This window comes from Halichoerus grypus, chromosome 4 (genome assembly GCF_964656455.1).
Source record: "Halichoerus grypus chromosome 4, mHalGry1.hap1.1, whole genome shotgun sequence".
In the NCBI taxonomy this organism is placed as follows: Eukaryota; Metazoa; Chordata; class Mammalia; order Carnivora; family Phocidae; genus Halichoerus; species Halichoerus grypus.
In genome coordinates, this window is record NC_135715.1 from 186788376 (window position 1) to 186812795 (window position 24420).

The 24420-nt window shown below is 38.4% G+C and overlaps 1 protein-coding gene across 9 annotated transcripts in view; it reads left to right on the forward strand.

Annotated features, from left to right (window-relative positions):
* GIGYF2 (GRB10 interacting GYF protein 2) overlaps window positions 1-24420 on the forward strand; it is a 146869-nt gene that overhangs the window by 70627 nt on the left and 51822 nt on the right. For 8 of the 9 annotated variants that reach the window (XR_013447430.1, XR_013447431.1, XM_078071460.1 and 5 more), the window contains 5 exons: window positions 15970-16149; window positions 20166-20383; window positions 20476-20638; window positions 20722-20910; window positions 23392-23588. Coding sequence is in view for 7 of the 9 variants with exons in the window: in XM_078071460.1 (XP_077927586.1) it covers window positions 15970-16149; window positions 20166-20383; window positions 20476-20638; window positions 20722-20910; window positions 23392-23588 (947 nt within the window). In the remaining 2 variants the exon portion in view is untranslated. The remainder of the gene's footprint in view (window positions 1-15969; window positions 16150-20165; window positions 20384-20475; window positions 20639-20721; window positions 20911-23391; window positions 23589-24420) is intronic. The other variant, XM_078071464.1, reaches the window with a different exon arrangement.

The following is a 24420-nucleotide window of genomic DNA, read 5'->3' on the forward strand; positions in this document are numbered from 1 at the left end:
TTGTCACTTTGTGGCCATTTTCATGGATTCTTTCTTCCCTGTCTAATGGATTGCCATCCTCTGAATATTCTAGATTCTGGTTAGATTGTGGGGTGGGGAGAAAATTATTTTCCTGGAAAAAGTAAATTCTAGGTAGAGATTCCTAGATAATACTGTTTTTTTTTTTTTAAGATTTTATTTATTTATTTGAGAGAGAGAGAGCACAAGCCGGGGAAGAGACGGAGGGAGGGAGAAGCAGACTCCCCGCTGAGCAGGGAGTCCTGATTCAGGGCTCAATCCCAGGACCCTAGGATCATGACCTGAGCTGAAGGCAGACGCTTAACTGACTGAGCCATCCAGTTGTCCCGATAATACTAGTTTTGAAAGTAAGTAAGCCAGATAAAAAAGCTTCAAATTTAATGAACTAAAATAACCATTAAGGCAGCAAATGGCAATTTAAAAAATTTTTGAAGATTTTATTTATTCATTGGAGAGAGCAAGAGGGAGAGCATGTCCATGTTCGTGCACATGAGTGGTGGGGAGGGGCAGAGGGAGAGGGAGAAGCAGGCTCCCTGCTGAGCAGGGAATCAACCGTGTGCGGCTTGATTCCAGGACCATGGGATCATGACCTGAGCCAAAGGCAGCCCTTTCACTGACTGAGCCACCCAGGCACCCCCCAAATGGCAATTTTTAAAAGATCATATAGTTTTTTTATCTGTAAACAGTTAAACTATGAATCAGTGGGTATGCTTTTCTCTGTGTGGTGAGAAGAAATCTAAGGTATGCTTTCTATGTGTTGATTCTTGCTTATATCAAAAGTGTCTTAAGACTTTTATGTGGAGCCTCACAGGAACAGAATGGGAAGTGCAGCTTTGCTTTCCCTTTCTTTTTGCCACAGTGCAGTGCTAGGAGTTTATATTTGACTCTGCCTAGCTCCTTCCCTCAGAAGTAGATGCTCTTGAGAGTATTGCATATTCCCTTCCTACCTTTTGAATGACAGCGGCACTTAAGAAGGGGACTAGAGGCATTTGGAGCTAGGTTGTTGCTTGGGTTTGCTGGGTCCTTCCCATTGTAGACACTTTGGGGCTGTGGAGACTGCCTTCCTGTGATACTGTCATTGGACATTGGCCAGCCGAGTGTATACTTTCCCTTCCTCCCTGAGGCTAATTTAACATGTATTGGTGATATTGGAGACATTCTCTTGTATTTTCTTCAGATTTTAATTACTGTTGGAGCAGGATCCACTGAGATAATGGTTAAAATTTTTTAGAGTGGATAACCAGTTTAGTTTCATATTATAAACTTAAAAAAAGTCTTAGGTCATTAATGCTTTATAATTCTAACAAGTGGTCATTATCATTTAGTGTATTTTTTTTCTCAGCACAGCTGTTTAATGACTCATTTTGCTAGAGTCTTTAAGTGTTTTAGGAGACCTTATCTCTGTCGTTTTGAAAGTAAACAACAGGAGTAATAAAATTCTCATAGGCACTGTGCTGGGGACCTTCTGTATTGCATGATCTCTAATTCTTTGGTATCTCAGCCAGATCTTTTTTTTTTAAGATTTATTTGAGAGAGAGGGGAAGAGAACTTGGTGGGGGGAAGGGCAAGGGGAGATGGAGAGAAAGAATCCTCAAGCAGACCCCATCCCCCCACTCCCTGCTGGTCACAGAGCTGCACACCAGGGGTGGATCTCAGGATCCTGAGATCATGACCTGAGCTGAAATCAAGAGTCACTTAACTGACTGAGCTACCCAGGGGCCCCCAGCAAGATAGACATTATTATCCTGTTTTTCAGATGTCACCAAGGATTAGAGAGATGAAAGAAACATACACTAGGCAGATGGGGGCCTTAGATTATTTGTATTATTCTCCACATCTGGCTAACTTTACAGGTTAATTTTCTTACTACAAGAAGCTATTTAGAAAGTTTGGTGAAAAAGTCTTTCCCAAGATGATTGGCATTATATTCCTAAGAGAGTCTTTGACAGCCATATTTTTAGCACTTCTAGTAGATATTCTTCTGGTCCCCGTAACTATCTCAAGTATCTGTCTTAAATCATTGTTAACCCCATACATGATTCTTTTTTTTTTTTTTAATTTTTTATTGTTATGTTAATCCCCATACATTACATCATTAGTTTTAGATATAGTGTTCCATGATTCATTGTTTGTGCATAACACCCAGTGCTCCATGCAGAACGTGCCCTCCTCAATACCCATCACCAGGCTAACCCATCCTCCCACCCCCCTCCCCTCAGTTTGGTTGTGCTGATCTTCAAATTTTATAAGATGTCTTCTTTAACTGAAAATATATTTCTTGCCTACAAATCGTAGGTCCCTTCCTCCCTGAGTTTGTTTTTCAGAGTCCGTGGTCTCTCATGGTTCTTCTCCCCCTCCGATTTCCCCTCCTTCATTCTTCCCCTCCTGCTACATTCTTCTTCTTTTTTTCTTTCTTAACATATATTGCATTATTTGTTTCAGAGGTACCCCATACATGATTCTTATGACAGTAATGATTAATAATATTAGCCAGTACATATTGTTTATTATGTGGCAGGAATTATACCAAACACTTGTGTTAACTCATTTGAAGCCAGTAGGCAATGCCTGGTGCAGAGTAGCCTTTCAATCTTGGTTGCTTTATTATTATTATTAATAATGTTCCTTAACTTTCACAGTAGTAAGTACCATCATAATTCCCATTTTAGAGATAAAGAAACTGAGGCATAGTGAGTTTCCTAGGATCCCAGAGGTGGTAAGTGTTAATGAATCCCGTACCAAGTCCAGAGTCAGTGCTATATTGCTTCAAAAATAGACATTCTGATCCTGGTTAGCCTTTGTGAACAATACTACATTCCATTTGACTAGTTAATTGTTTAAGAGTCATTACAGAATATTTGGTCTTTAGGAATGTTTAGGTTTAGACCTACGATTTGTAGGCAAGAAATATATTTTCAGTTAAAGAAGACATCTTATAAAATTTGAAGATCAGCACAACCACAATTATTACATAGTCTAATCTTTTGTATATTATAAACCAGTACAAATTAAAACAAAATGTGGAGAGGCGACTTCTTACATAGCATTGCCAAATTTGTATTTTGCCAGGTGAGAAAATAATTTTTAGAATATATCATACTAATTTTATAAAAGAAAAGGCATTTTGACACTTGAAGAGGAAGAAGGATGTAATAAGGAACGATAGTAGGCTGCCTTCAGAAAGGTTGTGAACCACTGCACTATCCTTTATGGTTTCTTTTTTCTTTTTTTGAGGTGAAATTGGTATGTAACATTGTATTAGTTTCACTCTTGTTGTTTGTTGCTTCCTGCCTGTGTGAAAATGCCCATCATTTACCTTGTACCCTCGTGCTTATTGCAATTAGGGAACCACTGTCCTGGTGAATGCTACTAATCGCTGATTGTTTCACAATAGTTTTGTTGGGGGAAAAACTCCGTGATTCTTGATTTTCAACCTACTTCATAAAGTTCTAAAACTCATTACCCAGGGAGATAGCTTTCTGTATATATTATAGCTAACAAAAGTAGTATTATTTGGGCTTTTTAAGGATTGTTACTTGTTACCTACATTGTAACAGTCACTGTAGGCTTCAACAATTTCATTCTTTTTCTCTTGCAGTTAACTAAATACATGGAAAGACCTGTGAACAGGAATGTCAAGGCTAATATCAAAACAGTGAAGCAATTTCCTTTTTATATATAAGCCATTACTCAATCTTGTTCAGATTGTGTTGGGAGGTGGAGTAGTTGAGAGAATAAGATTTCGATCTCCACTTAATGGATTACCCTGAATGAGTCCATCTTTGGATTCATGTAAGGAGTATGGTTTAGTATAATGAAGACAAGGTGGGGAATCTAGCCAACCATGCTCCCGCTCTGTTGGTTACATAGCTGTGTCAGCTGGGCAAGCCACCCAATCCCCTTGGCCAGGCTTCTTATATTAAAAAAAGAGAGAGACAGAAGGGAATTAAATAACACGATCTCTTAAAACTCTACAAGTTTTAAAATTTATTTCCGTTTCCCTCAACTGACAGAGGTTTTTTAGATGATTTTTTTCTTTTTTCTCTTATGTGGTTTTACATCTGCTTGTATGGTATTTAAAGATTGATATTATTGTTGCCTGATACATGTAGATTTTCTCTCCCAAGTAATTTTCATATCTTTACAGGTGTACAAATACCCGTTGAATGTATTTTGTCTTGGTTTGTATTTATATGATTTTCACTAACTGATCCCAACAGAAAATAGAATTGAAGCTTGGGAAGGTTTGTTTGTATCTCTGTGTGTGGGCTATAAAGTATTTGCTCATTTACAGACTTTGGTGGAAAAAAACACTGCTTTATAAAAATAATAGTTTGGCTGCTTCAGTGGCTGTCAAAGTTATGGATTCATTTTACTCATTTGGTTTGTAGCACTTAAAATTATGTCTTTTCTATTGCTATGTTGTAAGGTGGTAGTGTAGTTCATATTAAACAGTTAATAGGCTATAAATACAAATGTTAAATGATCACAATATTACTATGTATTTGTTTACAACTGGTGTTAAAAACTGATTGTATAGTCTTAGAATCATTTCTCTTACCTTCTATAATTGGGGCAAACAGTATGAGTTCTAACTCTCTTATATAAGCTCAGAGATTCTTTTATATTTTAATTTATTTGTAGAAGCATCTACTAATTTCAGTAATAATTCTATGCTTAAAAAGACATTTAAAATTAGATATTCATCTTTTTTGTGGCTTAAAAATTTTTTTGGGGGGGTCATTTGTTTTTGTATGCTGGTTTTGGGTTTTTTTTTTTTTTTTATCCCTTCCAAAAGAAAGATATCTGTATATATTTAAAAAAGCCAAGGGAGGGGGGTAAAAAAAAAAAAAGCCACTAAATTTTTTCTAGGGCCTTTCTACTCATTTCTATATTACAATGTGGAATTAGTATGCATTTAATAAAACAGGAAAATTTCTAGTAATGCTTTCAGTAGGGCTGTTATTCCATTTTCAGAATTTAAGGAAAAAGAATAAAGAACCTTAATGTATGACCGTAAAGGTAATATCTTTGTTTTAAAAATCTGTTGGCGATGTCTAGCTCTGTCCCTATTTGCCACTCAATTTCTTTCTCTGTTCCCCTTAAGGAAAGAAATAAGAATGAATATTATTTCATGTACTCACCAGTTCTTTTGCTGGGTCAGCCTGTGTGTGCACAGGTAGGTCTTGAGGAAACTTGCAGAGTCTGTCTTTTTGATAAGGTAACTTTAATCTACAAGTCTAGCTTGTAGGTTCTCTTCTTGGACTGGGTTTACAGTTCACATTCCTCTGTTTATAATGTCGTGGGGGCTAGTTTCAGCTGAAGCTGATGTGATTGGTCACTTAGTCTGCAGGGGGGCCAATTAGCTCTGATCATGTGGAAAAGAATGCTGGTTTGTTAGGAGGTCTTTCTTTACCCAACACAAACCTTAACAATTCTGGAGAAAGCCTCCAGAACTGACTTGGAGAAGGGGTGCATTTTTTCCCTCTAATCAGGACCGGTCTTTAGTAAGTTTGCATAATCTTACTTAAGAGTTTATTTGAAAGTTCAAAGGGATAAAATTCCCTGCAAGATTTCCTTTCAGCCGTCTTTCCTTATATAGCATGTTGAAGTGTGAGATACTGCCTTTACTATTCCTTTTTTTCCCCTCCATTTCTTTGGGGAAGATTTCCTTGGATAAGGACTTCTAGGCATGAATTAATTGATTTTGTTAGTTTTCTTTTCATATTCCATCTCACTAGGATGACTACCACTAATTCTAGAGCTGGTAATATAGGTAATTTAGTTACCTGAATTTTTGGTGGGGAGGGGCAAGGAGGCAGGCTTTTTTTTTTAAAGGCTATGTGCAGAGATCTTAAATAAGAATAAACTTAATTGTTTGGTACCTTGCACTTATCTTTCAAAAACACATCTATGTGAAGGAGCTGAAGAATTTTCTTAAGGCATGCTTTAGTAATGTCTAGTGGATGGTTTCCTGAGAAGCATATGGTAATGTGCAGTAAGATGTAGCGTTCAGGGTACAGAAAATTTAACTTAACATCTAAGTAGTGTTCAGCTAGAAAACGTCTGTGATCCAGCTTGTAGCAACCTTGAAATGAGCTGTGGGATGGCTTTGTGTAATGCCTTTACTGAGCAGTACTTTTCTCCACCTCCGTTAGCTGCTGATTTTAAAACTTTGATCAAATGTCACATGTAAGAGGATCTGAGAAACAAAGGCTGTGATTGTTCAAAGTAAAATCATGGAAGAAGGCCTGCTGGGAAAATTATTAATGTAGACCAATATAATGCTACTTAGAAGGTGAAATCCGCCTTTGTAGATTCCTTCCCCTCCCCCAAAATTAAAAAAAGTATTAATTCCTTCTTTGTTTTATTAATGCCAAACATCTCAATACAAGTTCAGACACAGCATTGGAAACTTTGACCTTCAGAACTAGAGAAGGTAAAAGCATAAAGTAGGGACTTGTGATGTGATGCTTACACCCTACACACACTGGTAGGGAATTATACTTTATATCAATTGACAGTTGATGGATTGGGGGAGAAAAAGCCAGAGCAAATATAGTGTGACACTGCCTTTCAGAAAGTATGGGAGTGTATTTGCCATGTGTCTTGCATCAACATTATAATTAGCAAGATGGCGAAGGATTTTACCAAACTTAGAAGCCTCTTTCCATAATACACTCTTTCAGAATATATTAAGGCAAAAATGATTTGGCAAAATGATTGTCAAGAAAGAAATGTCTGAAGTGAAGAAGGGTCTGGTTTCTCGATTTCTACAATTTGAAAGTCTTGCTATGGTCTATAGACAGTGATTCCTAGTTGCTAATTGTATGGACATTGTAGACCGGCTTTGGAGTGTCCACTCAGGAGCATAGTACTCCCATTTTAATAGCCTGAGCAGTTCAGTTCATTTGTGGTTGAAACCTCAACCAGGTTAGTTGAGATGAAACTGATATTGGTATAGATGGTATATAAACTTCACCCTAGAACACACGGGCCCTTCTGTCTAACAGAGTTACTGCTTTCAGTTGGAGATGGCTCTAAAATATTTCTTCTGTGAATGAACATAAATGCTAGGTAACTGTTCTGATTTATTTTTTATTAAAAATTATGATTGAGCAACATGTCAAGACCAGATACATTATTCTTTATTAAATTCAAATTTCTGTCCCTAAAGGTGTTTGATTTTTCTTTCTGGCTAAAGTAATCTGGTATATAGTCCATAACTGTACCAACTTGTACTTGAGAATAACAAATGCTGTAGTTGGAGTGTAGTGTCCTACCTATGTACATGAATAATCTCCCAGCTTTAAAACTTCAGCCCCGTCTCCTGTGTTCTTTCTTACATGGTATATTTTGCTTTCTTTAGAAGATGCCTAGTCCCTTTCCAGTTCTGCATTCAAGCCCATCTACTGATCATCTTCTTCCCCAGAGATTTGAGGCAGCGGCTGGGTATATACCATCAGATGACTGAACATGAGGGTTGTAGGGTATGGGCTGTATTCAAACCACAAGAGGTATTTTTTCAAGGAGATTTTGATACGCTGCAGCCCCTTCAGTCTGTCTCTTCCAGCCAGGAACTGTTGGCGTTTTCAGGACCAATGTTAATGAGTGGAGCAGTTTGTAACCTCTTAGGAGTTAGGATGGGAGAAAAGTTACAAATTTCTGGATATAAGATTTAAACTTCTCCTTCCTAGCCATCCTTAGTTTTATTTACAATTGATTGTAGGGAAAAAAAGTAAATACCAACACCTGGATGGGATTTCCTTTCATTATTTTCTCTGGTGTTAGAAAATATTTTTAGTGTTGATCAGAGACTATATATCTGAATAGAGGAATACAAAGTTTCGTACTAGAAAAATTTGCACATAAACAAGCTTCAAAGTCTGTCCCATAATTCCACTTTTGCTTTTGGAGTTTGGGCACTTGGAAGTTCCAAGTCTCACAGCTGTAGATTTTATTGGCTGAGTGCCTCTTTGCTCCATCTGAAGTTTTCCATAAACACCGTTTTTGGCTGTGAGTCAAACATGCACACAGGTGCCCTTTTACTGCTCTTTCTCCTTAGGAAGTCTACTCAATTAGACCAGACTAAAACCAATATTACATTTTAATTTAATTTAATTTTTAGAAGAATCCTATTCATACTTAATACATTAAGTCAGAAATGACCAAGTATTTACTGCCATTGGGAAAATGTTTATGTCGTACATTTGCATTTTAGCACCTTTGACACTTTTCCAGTTACTGGTGATATAAGAACATGTATTATATGGATAGTATAGTTTGATTATAAAATGGTCATGTTTGCTATATTGAATAGAAGAAAATATATTTTAAATTTGTGTTTCTTTATCTTTTGGAGGTCATAGATACCTTTAAGACTCTTAGAAAAACCTTAGACCCTTTTCCCTGATAAAAGAAAACATGCCAATATAATATGTGCTTCTAGTTCAAGTATTCATAGCCCCCAAGTTCATTTATGGACTATAGGTTAGGAATATTTGGGTCAGGCATTAAATTTGTAAATTATTCAATTACATTTACTTTCAGTCTTGCTTACAAGTTACTCTATTAAGAATTTAAGAAGAAGTAAACTAAAATATTTGGTTACTCAACTTTATTTGCTGGTATTATGGAAGGAGGAGGACTTTGGTTTGAAATGCTGAGAAGGGCCTTGTGGGTATCCCTCACTGGCCACTGTGGAATTCTGGAGTTTGTAGACATGAAAGGAACTTTAGATAGTATCCTCTAAATTGCCTGGGAATGACTTTTAATATTTAGCTTTTATTTTAAATTATATCAGTAATACACAAATATATGTTTTTTTAAAACAAATCGTATAGATCTAATTCTCTTTGACATTTTCACTCCCCACTCAAATCTATACAACTATAACTACACTGTAATCATTTAGGTGATAAAGGATTTTTTTTTTTTTAAGATTTTATTTATTTATTTGACAAAGACAGAGACAGCGAGAGCAGGAACACAAGCAGGGGGAGTGGGAGAGGGAGAAGCAGGCTTCCCGCTGAGCAGGGAGCCCGACGTGGGACTCGATCCCAGGACTCTAGGATCATGACCTGAGCCGAAGGCAGCCGCTTAACGACTGAGCCACCCAGGCGCCCAAAGGATTTTTTTTTTTTTAAGATTTTATTTATTTATTTGACAGGGAGAGCGAGAGCAGGAACACAAGCAGAGGGAGTGGGAGAGGGAGAAGCAGGCTTCTCGCGGAGCAGGGGGCCCAGTGCGGGGCTCGATCCCAGGACCCTGGGACCATGACCTGAGCCGAAGGCAGACGCTTAACGACTGAGCCACTCAGGCGCCCCTAGGTGATAAAGGATTTATTTTGATGTTTTAGAGCAGTTCTTGCATGCGGTGTAATTTTTAGTTATATTAGTAATAATTGGAAATGTATATTTTATTAGAGGGTGCTTGAAGTCATTTTTTCCCCCTCAAAATGATTTCTAGGATAAAATTTTTATAGTGAAGAAATTGGTCTTAACATTTTTTCCAGGAGTGTATATCTTGACATAATTTCATTTATGTATGTATGTATGTATGTATGTATGTATGAGAATGCACAAGCAGGGGGAAAGGGCAGAGGGAGAGGGAGAAGCGGACTCTCCACTGAGCAGGATTCTGATGTGGGGCTCAATCCCAGGACCCCGAGATCATGACCTGAGCTGAAGGCAGACACTTAAATGACTGAGCTACCCTGGCGCCCCTTGACATAATTTCTGTTGGAAGATTAATACATTTAGTTCCATCTTCCCCTTATAGAGATGTTGGTAGTCTTTGTCTATAAGCTGTACCATGCATGCTGTGTCTGTTGCCCTTTTAGAGTTTGTTAGACTTTGATCCCAGAGCTTCGTCTTTCTCCATTAGTTTTTCTAGAATTTTTTTCCTTCTTCCAGTGGGTTAAATTTGTGAGTAAACCCAGGATTAGGAGTTTGAACACTTAGTTCTCTTTCTGATTTGGTCACTACTCAGCTATGTGACCTTGGGAAATTGCCACTACAGGTATCCCTTTCCTCATAGGAACAATAGAGATGATAATGTTTAACTTAATTTTTGTGGTTAAAATGATGATTAGATGAGATAAATGGATGCATTTGTTTACATGTGTGTGTCTGGGCTATGGACCTGGTTGGTGGATGCTATGTCTAAGTCTCCTCTTTACTTTTAATCCTTCATCTTTAATTGTGTTTGTATAGGAAGCACTCATGTTAATGTTTGCTAGAGGTTTGAGTAAAACAGGTAAAAAATGGTAAACTTAATACTGTTTTTCTGGGAAAATATTTGATAGTGCTTACTAAAGTTGAATATACCTTATTTCACTCCTGGCATATTCACTTCTAGGCATAGACCAACAGAAATACAAACATATACTAAATTTCATATCCAGGAATGCTCATAGCAGCACAATTCGTATAGCAGAAAACTAGAAACAACCTAAATCAGCAGCAGATTAATATATTGTGGTCCATCCATACAATGAGATCCTGTATAGCTGTGCAAAAGAACAAGCTGCTGTTCTCTCTAACATTGTGGATGAATCTCCCATAATGTTTAGTGAAAGAAGCCAGACATAAATGAATATTCCATTTGCATAAAAACGTTAAAAAAGAAGGCAAAACTAATCTTTAGAGATGAAAGTCAGAAATAGTGCTTGCTTTGGAAAGGGTTGACTGGAGGGACATGAAGATTTTTGAGCGCTTCTGATATTTTCTTTTTTCTTTTTATTTTTGTTAATTTTTTATTTTTTAAGTAGTCTCCATGCCCAGTGTGGAGCCCAGTGCAGGGCTTGAACTCACGACCCTGAGATTAAGACCTGAGCTGAAATCAGGAGTTGGAAGCTTAACTAACTGAGCCACCCAGGCGCCCCAGATACTTTCTTTTTTAAAATCTTGGTTATGTGGATATTTTTGCATTATGGATACTTTTTGAATTGTACATTTGTGATTTATATACTTTTTGGCAAGAATGTTATACTTCAGGAATAAATTTTCATAAAGGGAGGGGGGAGGAGTTGAATGAAGTCCACTTAAAAGTTCTTGAATTCGTTTCACCCTTCTCTTATGAAAATGACGGAGAGGGGGCACCTGGGTGGCTCATTCGGGTGGGCGTCTGCCTACAGCTCTGGCTGTGGTCTCAGGGTCCTGGGATCGAGCCCCACGTCAGGCTCTCTGCTCAGCTGGGAGTCTGCTTCTCCCTCTCACTCTCCCTCTGTGCACTCTCTTTCTCTCTCTCTCTCAAATAAATAAGATCTTAAAAAAAAAAAAAAAGAAAATGACAGTGATCCCTTGAGGTGGAACTCCATGTACATTGCACTTATATGTGGGATGTTTTGCATGTTAGAATTATATTATTCTGGCTTTTCCTGGTTTACTGGAGAAGTTATCACCTTAATCTTTCTATTGCAGTTATTAATTATATAATATTTGACATATCAAAAAGTATATTGCAGTTGAGGAAACAAGCACTCAGTAACAAAATTTGAACTCCTTTGTGACAGAATTTTTGAACTAAAAATGGGCTGGTGTTCATGTAAATTTAGGCAGCTTTACCTCAACACACACACACTTATTATTTTTTTTATGTTATGTTAATCACCATACATTACATCATTAGTTTTTGCTGTAGTGTCCCATGATTCATTGTTTGCCTGTAACACCCAGTGCTCCATGCAGAACGTGCCCTCTTTAATACCCATCACTGGGCTAACCCATCCTTCCACCCCCTCCCCTCTAGAACCCTCAGTTTGTTTTTCAGAGTCCATCGTCTCTCATGGTTCATCTCCCCCTCCAATTACACACTTTTAAATTGGGAATTGGGTCTTTTTTTTTTTTTTTTTAAAGTCATGGTGTATAGATCCGAATTGGGGCCAAAATTTAAAATTAGGTGTAGTGGCTCCAAGATTTTTATTCTTTGTTTAGTACTGTACTCTTCTTTATCTTCAAAATACCGGTCTCAGATCGTTTTTGGAACAAGGTATGGCATAGTCATTCAAACATTATGAGGTACGGGTTGAAAATTCCAAGATAGTTTTAAATAAGTAGAAAAGTCAGATTTTATTTCTTCCTATATTTTCCCTATTTTTGCCCTGTTCTTTCTTTTCTTTTCTTTTTTTTTTTTTTAAGACTTTATTTTTAAGTAATCTCTACATTCAGTGCATTCAGTGTGGTGCTTGAACCTACAGTCCCGAGATCAAGAGTCACATGCTCTTCTGACTGAGCCAGCCAGGTGCCCCTGCCCTATCCTGTTTTTTATATTTTTCTTATTAGGTACTAACATGAAAAATATATGTAGGACTGATAGGTCCAAAGGCAAAGAAGCTGTTAGTTTAGAAAAAAATATAAACAATTTACACAAAGGAACATAAAGTCACTAAACAACACGAAAAATCTTTGATATGAAAAATTCGTATTTGAGCCACATTAGTGTAGCACTTTACAACTATTAAAGTAGTAAAAATTTTAAAAGGATAGCAGCACTTAGTGTCAATAATGTGAAATGGTATGTTGATTTGACCCTTTTTTTTTGAGGGAAAAAGGCAGTGGACGAAGTCTGTCTTTTGACCTAGTAATTGCAGTCTTTTGAAGTTTTTTTCAGAAGACATTGTTCAGAAAAGCAGGTATTCTTGTCTCATTATCTGTAGTTCACAAAAATTGGTTATAAAGTGAATGTCCAGTGGGGAATAATTTAGTAGATGATACTGTAGCAGCAAGGTATACTGGTATTAATCACAGAGAAGTATTTGCTCTACAAAATAGTAGGCATACTAATTGCAACTCTAAAAAAATAAAGTTAAGTAAAAGCTAACTACAGATAGAGTTCTGTTTCTAAGATTGAGGGATTACTAGTATTTTTATTTTTAATAATTTTAATTTTTTGCAGTGTATCATCTGTTAGAAAAAATTATAGTGACCAGTTTTTGATGAATTAAGCATTTTGCCATTTGTGCTCTTCTGCTTGCTTTGCTATGTTCATTAGTTTTTCAAAGGCTTAGTGTAAAAGTAGGTGAAAGAAAGTGAATGTTTCGTCTAGTTCATCCATCATGAGATTACTACTGTATTCCCAAATCATTGCATGGTACCTGGCACATACTGCTTGTGATTGATTGGTGGATTAAAAGCCATTTCCCATCACTTATCTATATATGTTTCTATTTATCTGTCTATGTATTAGGGATTTTTTTTTTTTTAAGATTTATTTATTTTAGAGAGAGAGAGAACATGGTGTGGGGAGGGGCAGAGGGAGAGAGGGGGAGAGAGAGAGAGGGAGAGAGAGAATTTCAAACAGACTCCCTGCGGAGCATGAATCCTGATGCGGGGCTCGATCTCATGACTCTGAGATCATGACCTGAGCCAAAATCAAGAGTTGGATGCTTGGATGCTTAACCAACTGAGCCACCCAGGTGCCTCTGTATTAGGGATTTCCTTAAGTTTGCTTCTTTTTTGTGAGTATAGCTACATTTTTCATCAAGTCATATAGTAGATGTGGTACTTTGTAAAATGGGTTGCCCTTCTTACTCTGAGCAAGAGAACCTGGAAGGCTTCTGAACCCAAGGGCAGACATGGAATATATCTGTATTTGAATTCATAAAACTTGGCACTTAATGTGCAATAAATATTTGTTGAATGAGTCAGAAGATTAACATTTGAATCCTGTCTATGCCATTTAAATACTATGATTTTGGAGAACAGTTCTCTTCTGTTATCCTTTTGAGCCTCGGTATTCTCAGTTTATTAAAATAGGAAAAATAACTTCAAATATATATATATTTTTAAATTATTTATTTATTTATTTGAGAGAGAGAATGAAAGAGCAGGGGGAGGGACAGAGGGAGAGGAAGAAACAGGCTCTTCTTGAGTAGGGAGCCCCACATGGGGCTTACTCCCAGGATTCTGGATCATGACCCGGGCTGAAGGTAGACACTTAGCCAACTGAGCCACCCAGCGCCTCCAAATGTTTTCTTTTTGAAGATTTTATTTGTTTATTTGACAGGGAGAGAGAGCACAAGCAAGGGGGGAGCAAGTGAAGAAGAAGCAGGCTCCCCGCTGAGCAGGGGAGCAGGGAGCCTGATGGCAGGGCTTGATCCCAGGACCCTAGGATCATGACCTGAGCCGAAGGCATACACTTAACTGAGTCATCCAGGCGCCCCAAGATAACTTCAAATATTGAGGATTTTTATGAAGAATAAACCGGATGAATGAGTGTTTTGTTTTTTTTTTAGATGAGTGTTTTTATTATCTATGGCTGTGTAACAAAATACCTCAAAACTTAGGTATCCTGATGTAGGTATCCTGACAGCAAACATTATCTCAGTTTCTGTGGGTCAGAAGGAGTAGCCTAGTTGGTTGGCTCTGACCTGGGTCTCTCATGAGGCTGCAAGGCTGCAGTTAAGGTGTCAGCCAGGGCTGTAGTCATCTGAAGGCTTGACTGGGGTTGGATCCGCTTTCATGCTTACTGATGTGACTGTTGGCAAGCCCCAGTTCTGTGCCATGTGAGCTTCTCCACAGGGCTGCTTCACGACATGGCAGTTGGATTGCCACGGAGAGAGCATCCCAGATGGAAGTCACAGTCGTTTTTAACTTAATTGGCACTGACATCTTACCACTTCTGCTGTATTCCGTTTGTTGGGGGCTAGCCAGTAAGTGCAGTCCACGCTTTAGGCAAGGGGATTACACAATAGCCAGGAGGCAGGGTTTGTTGGGGGCTATCTTAGAGGCTGCCTGCTGTATTAAGAAAACAGGTAGTAGTTTGCCCAGCAAATTTCCAGATATTTTATCCTTCAAAAGAATAACATGTGGTAACAACCTAGTAAGTGTTTGGGCAAACAGGGTATTGAATCTTAATACATATGAAATGGAATATAAGAGCATGACCAGAAATTAGAATTCCCTCATTTTCAGATGCAACTGTACAACTTTCTTTCACTTTCATGGTGGTTTAGTACAAAGAATTGAGGTTGTTACTGAAGTATAGGTAACTATAGGTTATAAATGGAAGATATCAGTGTATGTTCTGGATTTTCAACTAATTTAATGTGAGGTTTTATATAATCTCTTACAAATTGTGTATGTTAGCACACGTGGGATAGTGAGTAAAAAAATAATTTGTTTGCACAGTTTGGAATTATCTTAATCTTTTGAAAGTACCAATTTAGTTATTTGGTATACCAGGCTCTCTTTCATTGTTAATGGAACTCTTGACTGGCATTAGGTTACACATAGCTTAGTTTTGCATTCTGTTCAGAAGCAATTTGTTGTATGCCTATAATGTAATAGATGTTAGAGTAAATGAAAATGAAAAATTATAGTTCACCTTGTCTACTTTTGAGTTTACAGTGATTTTTAGGATAAAAGATAGGTTGAATTTTATAGATATCCTATTTGGGCAGAAAATCACCAGTAGAAGTTAATTAAATAAAGAAAGACACGGGGCGCCTGGGTGGCTCAGTCGTTAGGTGTCTGCCTTAAGCTCAGATCATGATCCCGGCGTCCTGGGATCGAGCCCCACATTGGGCTCCCTGCTCCGTGGGAAGCCTGCTTCTCCCTCTCCCACTCCCCCTGCTTGTGTTCTCTCTCTCTCTCTGTCAAATAAATAAAATCTTTAAATAAATAAATAAAGACACATCATATAATTGAAAATTCTTGTATGACTTTAAAAACAGTAGTATGTGCTGGTAAGGTAGGTTGGTTCACTTTTCATTGCATCCCCTTTTTATAATGCACATATTATTTGTTTAAGAAAGAATTGCCCAGTCTGTGAATGTTGCACTTTAAGAAATATGTCCAATACTAGATGCATATGTCTGCAGCAGTTCTGTTATTCACACTTCCTGAGCATTGGAGTAGGCACATCTGCACAAAAGCGTGATCTGAACCTTCCAGTCTGCTTTCAGAATCCTTATTGGCTGAGGCACATGTTTCCTTATTTTCATTACAGGGAGACCAAATTTTGAGGAAGGTGGACCAACATCGGTGGGAAGAAAGCATGAATTTATACGATCAGAAAGTGAAAACTGGCGTATTTTTAGAGAAGAACAAAATGGAGAGGATGAAGATGGAGGTTGGCGACTAGCTGGACCGAGACGGGACGGAGAGAGGTGGCGGCCCCACAGCCCTGGTAAGGCTCCTGCTGAGTGAGCGCAGGGACCAAAATAAGGGAGTATTTGGTCGAAATTGTTACTGATTAAGCAGAAAAGATGAACAGGTTAAAACAAGAGAGAGGACTAAATTATTTATGTTATCACACTCAGTCTTATCACTACAAAAAAAATTTCAGCATGAAGATTCCCTCTATCTCTTCAGTTATGAAAATCATTTTTATTTTTCTGGAGCAGATAGTGTGGTTTAATGGGAAGCACCTGTCTTTAACTGCAAAAAACGTGAGAGGGTCTCCGTCAGGTTTTGTCTAACACTAAATCTTTGTATTTTTTTCAGCATGCTTTAAAACTCATAAATGTATAATTATATGCTCACTAAGGAATATGTGCTCTCCCTAAAATGGGTGCTTTTCCTGTATAATAAAAGATTTATTCTTTCAATTTTTTTTTTTTGTCCTGAAAAAGTGATTTATGCTTATTTGAAGGATAAACTCTAAACCCAGGTCAAAAACATAATCATAAGTTCATTCTTTTGTCCTAACTTTAGAAAAAGGAGAGAGAATAGTAGTGATTAGTGCTTTTGTAAGTTCTTCTGTTTGACTCTTAAGAATGCTTCAAACTGTTCTTCCCTGACATTAGATATGCTGGTAATTGAAGACACTGGTGCTTTGTGTCAAAGTTCATCCCCTACCAAAGTGCTGATTCCATGCCTCATGATAATCAGATGCCACTGTAGTTTGAATCATGGGGTCATGCAGAACCAAAGTGCACGGAGAGTGTATAATATTTGCCTTATGAATTTCATGTGCATAACATTATTTTCGTTATCAACCATATGCCAAAGAAGCTAACTTTTAGTAGAAGAAATCATAATTAAACTGTTTTCATTTACATTTTAAAATCAAGTTATTAGCAAAATCACTAGTCTCAGCCTGAGTAAACATTATAAAAACATTCAGAGTGCTTTAGGTAGTTATGGATAGGTAGAAACATAGTGAAGTTAATCTTTGTATAGAATTTTGATGCTTTTACCCCAACTCCTCATGGTTGCCTCTTGGGTGAGTTTTCTGTCATGAATGGGCATTGTTTACATCACACCTATCTAGGCAATTCTCATGAGTCTGTGTGCTGGGCAACCAGATGTTATAGTTCTCTTCAAGGCATCACGGCATTTTGTGCTGAGCTTGCCCGTAAGCAAAAGGGTTTGTAGACTGTGTTCCCAACAAGCATTCAGTGAAAGAATGGACAGGGTCTGGGCTGAGCGAGAAGAGAAATTCCAGCGGATCAAAAACAAACAAGGTGGATGTTTTAGAAGACCAACAGTGTTTGTGAGCCCAAATGTCTGATGTCGATTCTATTAAAGAGAGTTAGTTAAACAAAGTAAAATTTTAGTGTATTTTCTACCACTGACCCTCCTCACCCCAACAACTTAGATTTTGGACATATGTTGTCTTTTTCTTAAATCTTTCTCTCTGATATTCGATTTCCATGTCTGATTTATTTGTTATTAACTTAACAATTTCCCCCAATTTTTTATTGATATATTTTTAAAAGACAGTTTGGGGTATATAATATATGGGGCTGAAAAAACAGTGGAAATAAGAATTTTTTAAAAGAATACCATCTATTTTTTCAACCCAGCATCTTAAAAGTTAAGTCTGATTAACTTAAGTTGTTGTAAATTACTCTTAACATTTCTTAGATTATAATTATAGTCTTTTTTTTTTTTTAAAGATTTTATTTATTTATTTGAGAGAGAGAGAATGAGAGAGAGCGAGTACATGAGAGGGGGGAGGGTCAGAGGGAGAAGCAGACTCCCTGCTGAGCAGGGAGCCCGATGCGGGACTCGATCCAGGGACTCCAGGATCATGACCTGAGCCGAAGGCAGTCGCTTAACCAACTGGGTCACCCAGGCGCCCTATAATTATAGTCTTTTATGATTTGATTAATAAACGTTTAAATATAATGATTTTGACTAATTTTTTATATTATAAAAATTGTAGCAGACTTTATTCTGATATTGTAAGACGTTAAAAAGCAGTGGTTAGTCTTCATAAGCTAGGGATGTGTCTTCTACATTTGGTTTAAGTGGGGCTCAAAACTGAATATGTATGGGAGATGGGACGATTAAGGACAGCAAAGCATCCACTCTGGGAGCTGAACTTAAGAAACTCAGTAAGAGGAAAACATGAGCCAGATGCCTAGAAGGATAGATTCCTATCATGGTGCATACTTAACAGACGGTTTAGAAATGATAGTAATAGAGAGAGTACTCTGGAATTCAACATTTGATCATGAGTACTTCTTTTGAGTAATGATTCTAGGTTTGTATTTAAGCAATCTGGATATAAAGTTCTTTAGTTTTCATAGAAGTGTAATAGTTTTTGTAAGTAAAAGATGGGGGAGGATGGGAATAGTGTTTTCTTACCTTTTTTGTGAGTGATTTATAAGTAGCTACCTCTGTTGGGCATTTTAATGTTTTGCCTTCTCATTTGCAGTTTGAGTTTTAGATTGCTGGTTTTAGCAAATTGGGCCTCAGTAGTAAGAACATTGAATTTTTTGGCTCATTTCTTTTGTGTATCTCCCACAGAGAAAGCAGTGAAAGAAAATTTTAATAGGTTAAAACCTGCCTCTCTTTTTCAGACTCTCTTAGACTCAGGTTTGTCAGATATTAACAAGAGTTCCCCTTTCTGGGCGCCTGGGTGGCTCAGTCGTTAAGCGTCTGCCTTTGGCTCAGGTCATGATCCCAGGGTCCTGGGATCGAGTCCCACATCGGGCTCCCTGCTCGGCGGGAGGCCTGCTCCTCCCTCTCCCACTCCTCCTGCTTGTGTTCCTGCTCTCGCTACCTCTCTCTCTGTCAAATAAATAAATAAAATCTTAAAAAAAAAAAAAAAAAAGAGTTCCCCTTTCTTAGGGCGCCTGGGTGGCTCAGTCGTTAAGCGTCTGCCTTCGGCTCAGGTCGCGGTCCCAGGGTCCTGGGATCGAGCCCCGCATCAGGCTCCCTGCTCGACGGGAAGCCTGCTTCTCCCTCTCCCACTCCCCCTGCTTGTGTGCCCTCTCTCGCTGTGCCTCTCTCTCTGTAAAAATAAATAAAATCTTAAAAAAAAAAAAAAAAAAAGAGTTCCCCTTTCTTAAAAAACAAAATACCTTAACTGGCATCTTTTATTCTTAGGCAGTCTTTTTTCTGTTGGAAAGTAGATGTAATAAACAGTATGCTGGGATGGATTTAGGAATGTCCCTGGGGGTATTATACAGAAATAAAAACTCCCTAGGGAGAATTAAGAGATGAGAGTAAAGGGAAAGGAAAGTAAGCATTCTATTGTGGAAAAAGCAGTAGAGGATGCAGAATTAGATTCTAGTTCTGCTTTGCTACAATGCAAGTTACTTCTGTCAGAGTTTTTGTTTCTTAAACTATAAAATTAGAATAGTGGGGCTATATAATATCTCTGACATCTGTCAGTGCTATAATTCCATGCCTTTTTGTTGGGAATCAGAATTACAAATGGGATCTTGGCACTAGCAAATAGGCATGATGAGTTTGATGTTAGGATTTGCCACAGGGAGTTGGTCTTATACATCAAGAATGATATTTTCATGAGAAGAAAGAAATGTGTTAAGGCCTGCCAGAGGGAAGGCATGGACTTCAGTGTGGAAAGATAGCTAGTGTTATAAGCCTGGGCTAAGAGTATGCCATGTGAATGACTCATCGACAGTCAGATACCTAAAGCTTATTCAAAGTGTATACTTTGAATCAAGTGTCCTTTAAAAGTGATTTGTTTAAAATTTATCTTTCAAAGCTTTAGAGTATGTTGTGTGGCTCAGTACTTACTGAAGATAACCACTGTTGTCACTTAGTGATGTCATACGTATGCTGAGCTCTGAATTTCATTTAATTTGCCTAATTTTCTCTTTAGTAGGTTGATCATTTGAATTCACAGCCAGTCATAGTTTTCTTCTTTATTTCGTATTCGTGATTTTTTTTCTCAAATACTGTCATAAAAATTTCCTAAGGTTTGTATCCTCCTCCTCATCCCAGATGGCCCTCGTTCTGCAGGCTGGCGGGAACACATGGAGCGACGGCGAAGGTTTGAGTTTGATTTTCGAGATCGGGATGATGAACGGGGTTACCGACGGGTGCGCTCTGGCAGTGGAAGCATAGACGATGACCGGGATAGCTTGCCTGAGTGGTGCTTAGAGGATGCTGAAGAAGAGATGGGCACATTTGACTCCTCTGGAGCATTCCTCTCTCTAAAGGTGAGAAATTTGTTTTAAATGTTATGACAGGCACTGACCTGCCAGCAGAGCCAAAGGTATTGTTGACCTTTGGCTTCATTTTCTTGATACAGAAAGTACAGAAAGAGCCGATTCCAGAAGAGCAGGAGATGGACTTCCGGCCTGCAGAGGAAGGTGGGGAGTGCTCTGACTCCGAGAGCAGCCATAATGAAGAAGCCAAAGAACCCGATAAGACAAATAGGAAAGAGGGGGAGAAGACGGATAGAGTAGGAGTTGGTAAGGCTCATTTTTGTCTTTAACCTTCTTCTTCAAACCAAAAGTTTCCTAAGTTGTTAATTTAAGAATACTTCCCATTACAGAAGCTAGTGAGGAAACATCCCATACTTCCTCATCGTCTGCTAGACCAGGTACTCCTTCAGACCACCAGCCTCAGGAAGCACCACAGTTTGAGAGGAAAGAGGAACCCCAAACTGAGCAGACGGAAAAAGCTGAGGAAGAGAGTCAGACGGAAACTAGCCTACCAACCAAAGTGCCCAGCAGAGGGGATGGTATGTATTTATGAGAGTAGACAAGCTGAAACAGGATTCTGGGGGCACCTGGGTCGCTCAGTCGTTTAAGCGTCTGTCTTTGGCTCAGGCCATGATCCCAGGGTCCTTGGATCGAGCCCCGCATCGGGCTCCTGCTCAGTGCGAAGCCTGCTTCTCCCTCTCCCACTGCTGTGTTCCCTCTCTCGCTGTGTCTCTCTCTGTCAAATAAATAAATTTTAAAATCTTAAAAAAAATAAAACCGGATTCTCCTCAGACAGGCCAGTGATCACTGATAAGATGGGCTTCTGTTTATGCCTTGTAGAACCTCTCCTATTGGTAAATTATTGGATTAGATTATTTTACCAGTAAACCCCATCAAATGCTGTTTCCCACGTATTTGTTCTTCCCAGAATTCACCAAAACAGAGTTAGAAGAAGCAAGGGTACAACTCAGGAATCTTACTTCCTAGGGTGTTATGACATAGCCACCTTGGTATCAGTTGAGCAGACAGGGTTTAGGATCCTCTGCAGTAATTTGATTCCCACATCAGACAGGTATCTTCCTTTCATATAGTGGTTGATGTGTGTCCAGAAGGCATACCAAATTGCTGTTGTTCCAAAAGAGGCCAAAAAGAACATGGATGGATCTGTGGAAGTCCTACCATCCATGCTAGAGAATAAGCTTAAAGTATATCCCCTTCTCCAATGTTACTGTTTTGATTTTAATTTGCTCATACAGCTTAGTAGGCAGTTTTAATGTTTACTTCCATGTTTCTTCTTGTGCATAGTTAAAAATGACATTGTAATGCTTGATGTTGAAGGGTTAATTGGTTGAGTCACCATAGGAAATCACACCTTTAACGTGGCATGTGAGCCCTTGCATGACCTGGCATCTGCCTGCTTCTGTACAGTTTCAGTGCCGTCTCTGTCTCCTTTGTACTCTGTTCCCCAGCCTCACAGCCTCTTAGGTACTGAAATGTGCCTTGTTTTTTTGTCTCCTTGCCTTAGCACATGCTGTTCTCTGTGCCTGAAATTCTCTGTGCCTGAAACTCCATCCCACCCCAAGTTCCCAAGCTAGGTTAGCGATCTTCTCTTGTTTCTTAAACAACCAGCACTATTCCTGACATAGCAATACAATATTATAAAGATCTGCTTGTATTATCTTTTTTGCCTAATAGACTAATATTTTGAGGGCTTAAACCAGGGATATCTTTTCAGAGTTTTATGTCTAGAACAAAGCTTAGTGAGTGAATTCAAATATTTGAATGTCTGTCAGGCACTGTGGGACTTGTCCATTTTGAGACCTGTTTGATATGTAGTAGTCATTTTTCAGTTATAATGTGCCCCCAAATTACTTGTGGTTCATTCTCTTGAATGTAGATGCCTGGGACCTTATTCTAGGAGATTTTAGGATGGAGTCCAGAATGTGTATTCATAGATATGCATTAAAGATTAAAGCTCCAGATTGATGAGAATAGAAGGGAGATAAAGCATATGTATATTTGTCATCTAGGGAAAAATTCCTATTTTTAGAGGGTTGGTAAAGAGTAGCCAGAGAAAATCTTCAGAGGCAAGAGTGGCCTAGAGTGAAGGGACAGTAAGGAAGGGAGGTTTCAGTTTAGGATCGGGCTGCTGAGGTCAGATGAAGAGGACTAGGAAAAGCCATTGGATTTGGGGACTTTAAGGCACTGTTCTCTTTGGGAGGGTAGAAGTGGAAGTCCTAATGTAGCAGGTGTGGGGGGTGGTGGTATATTGACTGTTCTTTTAAGAAGTTTGGCAAAGAAAGGAAAGAGTTCCGGAGAGGAACAGGAATTTGGAGAAGCTGTCTGTAATTGAACAAACAAGGTTTCAAAGGGGAAACTGCATTTGTATCTAATTACTCCCATCCCCTTTCCCTTCTTTAGCCCGCATACTGAGAGGCTAGAAATAAGGACCAACACAGAACCTCTTTTGCAGTCTATGTTCTTATTGAGAAGAACTTCCTGCACTGTCCAGGTTGACTCCCAAATGCTCTTCATTATCCTTAAGACTGTACTGTATTGAATTACATTAATTATCACCTGAAATAGGATTTATTCAAGATAATTGCAGATATGTGTAATCAAAGTTTTGATGATGAGTTACGGTATTTTTGAGAAGATTTGCAGTGCTTTGTTAATGGTCTGCTATATGGAGACATGTTATAAAGAAGGGATTAGACGGATTGTTTGCTTTCAAGAGGGAGATGTGTAACTGTTGGGCAGATGCTCTAGTGACACAGGCAGGCACTGTAGAAGGACCTTGTAGATACCTTTTAATCCTTAGATTGTGTCCTTCTGTAGAGGTACTTCTGTCACTGTAGGGAGAAATACTACACTTCTCCCTAAGAAGTATCTGCGGTGTTCCTGACACATTCACAGTTCTGTTGAGCCCATTCAGTGAACGGCCCAACTTGATGATACATTCTTCATAGGAGTCTGTATAGTTTAAAGGGTTTTCATCTTTCTGTGTTTTTTTCCTTTAGAAATGGTTTCTGATGTCCAGCAGCCCCTGTCACAGATTCCTTCCGATACAGCCTCTCCTCTTCTCATACTTCCACCACCTGTTCCCAATCCTAGTCCTGCCCTCCGGCCAGTTGAAACGCCGGTCGTAGGTGCTCCTGGGATGGGCAGCGTTTCCACAGAGCCAGATGATGAAGAGGGTCTCAAACATTTGGAGCAGGTAAAAATCATGTAACCCTTTTTTTCTCAAACGGTCATAAAATTTGGAAGCATTAAATGAATATTCAGAAATGGAACTTCTGTTCACTAGATTTTATGTACTGGAAAAGTTGTTTGTAAATCTAGTATTTTTTTGTATGAGTAATTGTCTTTCAAATCATTTCATGCTTATAAGTTTCTGCTATGTAGTAGTCATTGTGTCAGGTTATTTTTTCTCTTCTGAGGTTGCCCTTAGCTGTTTGCTTTTCTTTTTTCTTTTTGGAAATTAAAGGAATGCCAAAAATGGCAAATACAAGCAGCTGTGGATGGGCATAGTGTCTTCTGCATTTTTTGCCTAAAGTATAACTGGGAAAATAGTTAAACTCAGGATTTTAACATTTTATTTATGTCTCTAGATTTTCCTAAGATTAGATATACCTTTGTTATATGTAAAGTAAATGATAGCGTGCTTTCTATAGAAGAATTTTTCTTTCGGGATGGGGTGGTTTTTGGTGGCAGGAAATGCTTGAAGAGAGAAAGAAAGGAGGGCAGTGTCTCAGTAAAACTTGTAAAAGATTTTATTTGTAATTGTATTGAGTCTTTGTTGTATTAACACCCATGTTTTTACAGGTTTAGTTTATATGCTTCAGGATTGACCAATGGCTTATTAGTTTAAAAAGTAATCTTATTAGTGTGTTGATTAGAAGCCTGGGCTTTCATCCATACCAGTTCGTGTTTCAGTCTCAGTTTGGTTTGCTTAATAATTTTGAAACTTTAAGTAAGATTTGACCTCCCGAGGCCTTAGTTTCCCCCTCCATAAAATGGGGACAGTACATATTACATGACCTTGTTGG